General features: G+C 53.6%; 1 protein-coding gene across 1 annotated transcript in view; it reads left to right on the plus strand.

Moving 5' to 3' along the window:
• ttll7 (tubulin tyrosine ligase-like family, member 7) overlaps positions 1–8165 on the plus strand; it is a 97373-nt gene extending 89208 nt beyond the window's left edge. Inside the window, exons 17-19 of the mRNA XM_078408085.1 lie at positions 2302–2462; positions 6125–6302; positions 7661–8165. Coding sequence (XP_078264211.1) covers positions 2302–2462; positions 6125–6302; positions 7661–7921 — 600 coding nt within the window. The 3' untranslated portion in view covers positions 7922–8165. The remainder of the gene's footprint in view (positions 1–2301; positions 2463–6124; positions 6303–7660) is intronic.
• The last annotated feature ends 1113 nt before the right edge of the window (positions 8166–9278 follow it).

The raw sequence follows: 9278 nt of genomic DNA on the forward strand, positions 1-9278 counted from the left end.
GAACATGGATCGCTGACGTTTCGGGTCGGGACCCTTTGTCAGAACGCTCCATGTGTGTTTTTGTGCGTGGACCAGCGTCTGCAGTTATTTGTTTCTCCATTTTATCAGAAACAAACTCTCGGATAGCTAGTGCAAGTGTCTGGGCGACTGGTTTAATTGAGTTTAGTATATTGTCACGTGCACCAAAGTACAGTGAAAAGCTTTTTTGTTGCGTGCTAACCAGTCAGCGGAAAGATAACACACGATTACAATCGAGCCGCCCACAGTGTACAGATGCAGGATAAAGGGAATAACGTTTAGTGCAAGGTAAAGTCCAATAAAGGTTGATTAAAGATAGTCCGAGGGTCACCAATGAGGTAGATAGTAGTTCAGCACTGCTCTCTGGTTGTGGTAGGATGGTTCAGTTGCCTGATAACAGCTGGGAACAAACTGTCCCTGAATCTGTAGGTGTGCGTTTTCACACTTCTGTACCTTTTGCCCGATGGGAGAGGGGAGAAGAGGGAGTGGCCGGGGTGAGACTGGTCCTTGATTGTGCTGCTGGCCTTGCCGAGGCAGCGCGAGGTGTAGATGGAGTCGATGGAAGGGAGGTTGGTTTGTGCGATGGTCTGGGCTGCGTCCACAATTATCTGCAATTTCTTGCGGTCTCGGATGGAGCTGTTCCCAAACCCCGCTGCGATGCGTCCCGATAAAATGCTTTCCACGTGGCGCATCTGTGGAGGTTGCTGAGAGTTGTTGGGGGCATGCCGAACTTCCTCAGCCTTCTATTGAAGTCGAGGCGTTGGAGTGTTTTCTTGGTCAAAGCTTCAAAATATTCTCTGAGATACAGCGTGGAAAGTGATCCTTTGACTCACCAGGGTAGTCATCGATCACCCGTACACTATTTCTATTTTATCCCGCCATCTCATCCTACAGAGGCCAATTAACTTACAAACCAAGGTAGACGCACAATGCTGGAGTAACTCAGTAGGTCATGCGGCATCTCCGGAGTGAAGGAATGGGTGGCGTTTCTGGGCGACCCGAAACGTCACCCATTCCTTCTCTCCCGAGATGCTGCATGACCCACTGAGTTACTCCAGCATTGTGTGTCTACTTTCGATTTTAACCAGCATCTGCAGTTTTTTTCCTACACAACCTACAAACCCACACGTCTTTGGAGAGTCTGTTCACACACACACACACACACACACACACACACACACACACACACTAGGGACAGTTTACAATTTGACCCAAGCCAATTAACCTACAAACCTGCTCGTCTTTGGAGTGTGGGAGGAAACCGGAGCACCTGGAGCAAACCCACGCAGGTCACGGGGAGAACGTACAAACTCCATACAGAACAAGCGCCCGAGGTCGGGATGGAACCCGGGTCTCTGGCGCTGTGAGGCAGCAACTCTACCGCTGGGAGTGGTGCGGGTGGCCCTGGAGAGATTTGTTTGCAACTACTTGAAGCTTCTGACCATCTCCAGCCGGCTGGGCGATCTAACGGCGAGGTTTATATAGGCTTGTATACACTGGAATTTAGAAAGATGAGAGGGGATCTCATTGAAACATAGAAATTATTAAGGGGTTGGACACGCCGAGAGGCAGGAAACATGTTCCCAATGTTGGGGGAGTCCAGAACCAGGGGCCACAGTTTAAGAATAAGGGGTAGGCCATTTAGAACGGAGCGGCACGGTAGCGCAGCGGTAGAGTTGCTGCTTTACAGCGAATGCAGCGCCAGAGACACAGGTTCGATCCTGACTACGGGTGCTGCACTGTAAGGAGTTTGTACGTTCTCCCCGTGACCTGCGTGGGTTTTCTCCGAGATCTTCGTTTCCTCCCACACTCCAAAGACATACAGGTATGTAGGTTAATTGGCTGGGTAAATGTAAAAAAATAATTGTCCCTAGTGGGTGTAGGATAGTGTTAATGTACGGGGATCACTGGGCGGCACGGACTTGGAGAGCCGAAAAGGCCTGTTTCCGGCTGTAGATATATGATATGATATGATATGAGGAAAAACCTTTTCAGTCAGAGAGTTGTGAATCTGTGGAATTCTCTGCCTCAGAAGGCAGTGGAGGCCAATTCTCTGGATGCTTTCAAGAGAGAGCTAGATAGAGCTCTTAAAGATAACGGAGTCAGGGGGTATGGGGAGAAGGCAGGAACGGGGTACTGATTGAGAATGATCAACCATGATCACATTGAATGGCGGTGCTGGCTCGAAGGGCCGAATGGCCTCCTCCTGCACCTATTGTCTATTGTCTATTGTCTATTGTCTATTGTCTATTGTCTATTGTCTATTGTGCTGTGACCTTTCAGGTGCTGGACATTGTGAGGGTTCATGTCCGCTCCATCGTACAGCGGGTGTGGAAGGCCCAGGACGTTGAAACGCTGCGTCTCCACCGCATCTTCAACCGCGTGTTCAGCCGCCTGCTCTGGAGTCACGGGCAGGGCCTGTGGAACTGTTTCTCCAACTCTGGGTAGGTGCGACGCTGCCTCTGTTGACTTGTACATATTACCTGAATGGTGAAGGGGATTAGGAGAAGGGGAGATGCAACGTGACCTGGGTGTCGTGGTACACCAGTCATTGAAAGTAGGCATGCAGGTGCAGCAGGCAGTGAAGAAAGCCAATGGTATGTTGGCATTCATAGCGAGGGGATTTGAGTATTGGAGCAGGGAGGTTCTGCTGCAGTTGTACAGGGCATTGGTGAGACCACACCTGGAGTATTGTGTACAGTTTTGGTCTCCTAATCTGAGGAAAGACATTCTTGCCATAGAGGGAGTACAGAGAAGGTTCACCAGATTGATTCCAGGGATGGCAGGACTTTCATATGAAGAAAGACTGGATAGACTCGGCTTGTACTCGCTGGAATTTGGAAGATTGAGGGGGGATCTTATAGAAACTTACAAAATTCTTAAGGGGTTGGACAGGCTAGATGCAGGAAGATTGTTCCCGATGTTGGGGAAGTCCAGAACAAGGGGTCACAGTTTAAGGATAAGGGGGAAGTCTTTTAGGACCGAGATGAGAACGTTTTTTTTCACACAGAGAGTGGTGAATCTGGAATTCTCTGCCACAGAAGGTAGTTGAGGCCAGTTCATTGGCTATATTTAAGAGGGAGTTAGATGTGGCCCTTGTGGCTAAAGGGATCAGGGGGTATGGAGAGAAGGCAGGTCCAGGATACTGAGTTGGATGATCAGCCATGATCATATTGAATAGCGGTGCAGGCTCGAAGAGCCGAATGGCCTACTCCTGCACCTATTTTCTATATTTCTATGTTTCTATGTACATTCATACAATATCAGAGCATAGAGGTCCTTCTCCAGTTGTACAGGGCCCTGGTGAGACCGCACCTGGACGCAGTGCGCAGTTTTGGTCTCCTAATTTGAGGAAGGACGTCCTTGCTATTGAGGCAGTGCAGCGTAGGTTCACCAGTTTAATCCCCGGGATGGCGGGACTGCCCCATGAGGAAAGATTAGGAAAGACTGGGCTTGTGTTCACTGGAGTTTAGAAAGGATAAGAGGGGGATCTTATTAGAAACGTATAAAATTATGAAAGGACTGGACAAGCTGGATGCAGGAAAAATGTTCCCAATGTTGGGCGAGTCCAGAACCAGGGGCCACACAGTCTAAGAATAAAGAGGAGGCCATTTAAAACTGAGGTGAGAATAAACTTTTTCACCCAGAGAGTCGTGAATTTGTGGAATTCTCTGCCACAGAGGGCAGTGGAGGCCAATTCACTGGATGGATTTAAGAGAGAGTTAGATAGAGCTCTAGGGGCTAGCGGAATCGAGGGGTATGGGGAGAAGGCAGGCACGGGTTACTGATTGTGGATGATCAGCCATGATCACAATGAATGGCGGTGCTGGCTCGGAGATTCTGTGCCCGCTGTTGTCCGACTCTCTGACTCTGTTCCACCGCTGTTCCCTCGTGCGGCCTCCCACCGACCGCTCTGCCTTGCTGCTTGTGATGATTGCCATCGAAGTGCTGTAATGATATCGGCAGGAATGCTAGCCTTGGAGCGCTGCACAGAAAACATGATAGGTTTGGAGTTTCATTTGTGCTCCCTCCCCTTGGGAAGGCAGCTGGGAGCTCGGTAATGGAATAAGATGGCCGAGTTATGAAATGCAAGGCTTTTAATTGGTTTGGGGAGCGCCGTCGAGATACATTACCGCGCATATTTTAATAAAAGCAAGGCGCTTAGAGGGAAAATAGGTTTGTTGTACCCGAGGTAATGAGGTGGAATGAGCTTCATATCAATATTTTGCGCCCTGCAGGTTTGTGAATGTCATGGTGTGTGCTCAGATTGGCTAGTAGTACAGTTTAGTAAAGTTTAGTTTAGTTTCGGCAGCATCTCTGCAGAACAGGGACAGGTGACTTAGAAAACATCGGCATAGACAATAAGTGCAGGAGGAGGCCTTTAGGCCCTTCGAGCCAGCACCGCCATTCACTGTGATCATGGCTGATCGTCCACAATCAGTAACCCGTGCCTGCCTTCTCCCCCATACCCCTTGATTCTGCTAGCCCCTAGAGCTCTATCTAACTCTTTTAAATTCATTCCAGTGAATTGGTACTCTTTCGTCAGACCCAAAACATCACCTGTCCATGTTCTACAGAGATGAGTTTATTGTTTATTGTCACGTGTACGAGGTACAGTGAAAAGCTTTTGTTGCGTGCTAACCAGTCAGCGGAAAGACAACGCATGATTACAATCGAGCCCGTCCACAGTGTACAGATACAGGATAAAGGGAATACAGGGACATGGATGGGGACAGGTTTGGAGGGATATGGGCAGGTGGGACTAGCGTAGCTGGGACACGTTGGTCGGTGTGGGCAAGTTGGGCCCGAAGGGCCTGTTTCCACGCTGGATCAGTCTATGACTCTATAACATGTAGAGCAACGTGAAGTCCGATTAAAGATAGTCCATGGGTCTCCATTGTGGTAGATGGGAGGTCAGGACTGCTCCCTAGTTGTTGAGGGGAAGGTTCACTTGCGTGAAAACAGCTGGGAAGAAATTGCCCCGAATCTTGGTTTAGTTTAGAGACACAGCATGGAAACAGGCCCTTCGGCCCACTGAGTCCATGCCGACCAGCGATCACCCTGTCCACAAGAGTACCATGTTATCCCACTTTCACATCACTCCCGACACACCAGGAACAATTTACAGAGGGTCCGATTAACCAAATCACAAACCTGCATGTCTTTGGAGTGTGGGGGGAAACCAGAGCACCCGGAGAAAACCCACGCAGGTCACGGGGAGAACGTACAAACTCTTTACAGACAAGCACTGGTAGTCAGGATCAAACTCTGGTCTCTGGCGCTGTGAGGCAGCAACATTAGTTTAGTTTAGCTCAGAGATACCAGCATGGAAACAGGCCCTTCGGCCCACCGAGTCCATGCCGACCAGCGATCCCCGCACACTAACACTATCACTGCCTTACAAACCAGGGACCGATTTACAATCTTTACTGAAGCTAATTAACCTACAAACCTGCACGTGTTTGGAGTGTGGGAGGAAACCGGAGCACCAGGAGAAAACCCACGCAGGTCACGGGGAGAACGTACAAACTCCGCACAGGACAGCACCCCGTAGTCGGGATCGAACAGGAGTTGAGTTTGTCAGGATTTGATTAGTTAGGGTGTCAGGGGTTATGGGGAGAAGGCAGGGAGATTGGGGTTGAGAGGGAAAGATAGATCAGCCGTGATTGAATGGTGAAGTGGACTTGATGGGCCGAATGGCCTAATTCTGCTTCTATCACTTATGAACATGTACCCCGGGTCCCTGCCGCTGGAGGCAGCAACTCTACCGCTGTGCCACCGCGCCGCACGATTTTGCTAATTCGGAGACCCAGGTTCGATCCCAACTACGGGCGCCGTCTGTACGGAGTTTGTACGTTCTCCCCGTGACCCGCGTGGGTTTTCTCCGAGATCTTCGGTTTCCTCCCACACTCCAAAGACGTGATGGTTTGTAGGTTGATTGGCTCGGTGTAAATGTAAACATTGTGGGCGTGGGATAGTGTCGGCGCGCGGGGATCGCTGGGCGCCCGCGACGCGGTGGGCCGAAGGCCTGTTTCCGCGCTGTATCTCTAAACGTGGCAGAGACACTGATCGGCGGCTGTTTTTGTTTGTTCCCCTGGGCCGACAGCAGGAGCACGTGGGAGACGATGCTGAACAGGAAGGGCGATGGCGTCACGCCCCTGGAGCTGCAGTGTTGCCAGAGGCTGGTGCAAATCTGCAAGGACTGCCTGCTGCTCGTGTACCGCTACGCTGCCGACTTCAAGGGCTCGCTGCCGGGGCTTCGTCCACGAATGGGAGCAGCACAGGTGAAACCTCAAACCCTCTCGACCCCCCCCCCCACCCCCTCGTAGAGTCACAGAGCGATACGGCGTGGAAACAGGCCCTTCGGCCCAACCCGCCCACGCCGGCCAACAATGTCCCAGCTACACTAGTCCCGACCTGCCCACACTTGGTCCATGTCCCTCCAAACCTGTCCCTATCCATGTACCTGTCCAATTGTTTCTTTAACGATGGGATAGTCCCCAGCCTCAACTACCTCCTCTGCAGCTCGTTCCATACACCCACCACCCTCTGTGTGAAAAAGTTTCCTATTCAATCTTTTCCCCTTCACCTTGAACCCATGGCCTCTGGTCCTCGATTCCCCTACTCTGGGCAAAAGAGTCTGGCGCATCTACCGATTCCTCACCCACCTCCCCTCCCCCCCTCTCCCCCTCTCCCCCTCACCCTCCCTCTCTCCCCCCTCTCACCCCTCTCCCCCTCTCCCCCCTCTCCCCCCTCTCCGCCCTCACCCTCCCTCTCCCTCCCTCTCCCTCCCCTCTCCCCCTCCCTCTCCCCCCTCTCCCCCTCTCTCCCCCCCCTCTCACCCCTCTCCCTCCCTCTACCCCCCTCCCCCCTCCGCCACCTCCCCCCGCTCCCCCCCTCCTCCCCCCTCCCCTCCGCTCCTCCACCCCTCCCCCCTACCCCCCTTTCCCCCCTCCCCCCCCTTCCCCCCCTCCCCTCCCCCCCTCCCCCCCCTCCCTTCCTCTCCCCCTCTCCCCCTCTCCCCCCTCTCCCCCCCTCCCCCCTCCCCACTCTCCCCCATCCCCCCCACTCCCCCCTCCCTCTCCCTCCCTCTCCCTCCCCCCCCTACCCCCACCTCCTCCCCACCTCCCCCCTCTCCCCCCCTCTCCCCCCTCTCTCCCCCCCCTCTCCCTCTCTCCCCCCCCATTCTCCTGCCTTCTCCCCATCACCCCTGACACCCGCACTAATGGAGTGCCTGTACCTAGGACTGAGATGAGGAAAAACCTTTTCACCCAGAGTGTTGTGAATCTGTGGAATTCTCTGCCACAGAAGGCAGCGGAGGCCGATTCTCTGGATGCTTTCAAGAGAGAGCTAGAGATGGTAAATGGAACAAATGAATAAAAGATATGCAAACAGCAGCGATGCGAGTATTCAAGAGAGAGTTGGATTTAACTCTTAGGGGCTAACGGAATCAAGGATATGGGGCGAAGGCAGGAACGGGGTACTGATTGTGGATGATCAGCCATGATCACATTGAATGGCAGTGCTGGCTCGAGGGGCCGAGTGGCCTCCTCCTACACCTGTTCTGTGTTTCTAACCCAAGGTGTGGGTGTGGCCCGTCCATGCTTGACACTGACCACATGTGTCTCCTGTCCGTTCACAGGTCCCTGCCCCCCACGGGCCTACAGCTGACCATGAAGAAAATGCCGGCAGGCTTTGGTTGCCTGGGCTTGCCTCGATCGCGGAGCCTCTACACCGGGAGACTGGGCCAGCGCTGAGCCGCCAACGGCCAGGGTTTACCGCGGGGGAGAGTGCCCCGGGCAGGGCTGCCACACGACCTCACCCAGCCAGCGGCCACGTGCTCCCGCTCCACCAACGGCGGCCGCCCGGGCCGGGAGGCGGGTTGCTACGCAACCTCCTGTAGGCCCGGACACTGTAGGCCCAGACACTGTAGGCCCGGACACTGTGGGCCCAGACACTGTGGGCCCGGACACTGTAGGCCCGGACACTGTGGGCCCGGACACTGTGGGCCCAGACACTGTAGGCCCAGACACTGTGGGCCCGGACACTGTGGGCCCAGGGGCCGCTGTAGTCACGGGCAGTGTGGGCCCGGGCGCCGCCTAACGGAGGTTGCATAGCAACCCGCTTCCCAATAGACAATAGGTGCAGGAGGAGGCCATTCGGCCCTTCGAGCCAGCCTGGCCCGGGCGGGCCGCCATTGGTGGAGCAGGAGCACGTGGCCGCTGGCTGGGCCTTGTCCCTTATTTGGGATTGAGGAAGTTCGCAACCATACTAATAAGGGACAAGGGCGGTCCCGTAAGGGACAAACTAATTCAGCCCAAAATACGGGAAGTCCCGGCTAATACGGGACAGTTGGCGACCCTACCCCTGGGGGAGAGAGGGTCCGGGCCACACGGGAGACGAGGCCTCCTGTCTGGCTACCTCCTGCAGCGACACACAAATGGGCGGGAGGGGGGACGGACGGTGAGGAGGGTGGGAGTGGCGGGGAGGTCATCTCATCTTTGCTCGCCCCCACCAACCCCTAACCCCACCTCCCCTCCTCCCCCACCCCCCATCTCCCACCAGCACACACGACCCAAACACCAAGGGTCCCAGGTAACATGGGGGAAACGTATAGGGAAGGAACTGCAGATGCTGGTTTACACCCAAGATAGACACAACATGCTGGAGTAACTCAGCGGGACAGGCAGCATCTCTGGAGAGAAGGGAGGGGCAACGTTTCAGGTCACAACCCTTCTTCATGGAAACGTAGATACATTGAAAATGTAAGGGCCATTCGGCCCTTCGAGCCTGTACGCACCGCCATTCATTGTGATCACAGCTGATCATCCACAATCAGTAACCCGTGCCTGCCTTCTCCCCATACCCCTTGATTCCACTAGCCCCTAGAGCTCTATCTAACTCTCTTTTAAATCCATCCAGTGAATTGCAGAGAGTTCCACAAATTCACAACTCTCTGGGTGAAAAAGTTTTTTCTCACCTCAGTTTTAAATGGCCTCCCCTTTATTCTTAGACTGTGCGGCCCCTGGTTCTGGACTCCCCCAACATTGGGAACATTTTACCTGCATCTAGCTTGTCCAGTCCTTTTATAATTTTATGTGGTTTCTATAAGATCCCCTCTCATCCTTCTAAACTCCAGTGAATACAATCTTCAGACTGGGCACGAAGCTGTGCCTTCCCGTATTTGAGATTTCCAGCCTGGGACTAAGGTTTCTGACTGTCTACCCTATCTCTGTGTCTCTCAGACTTTGATTCCTTCT

This window comes from Rhinoraja longicauda, chromosome 11 (assembly GCF_053455715.1).
Source record: "Rhinoraja longicauda isolate Sanriku21f chromosome 11, sRhiLon1.1, whole genome shotgun sequence".
Lineage (NCBI taxonomy): Eukaryota > Metazoa > Chordata > Chondrichthyes > Rajiformes > Arhynchobatidae > Rhinoraja > Rhinoraja longicauda.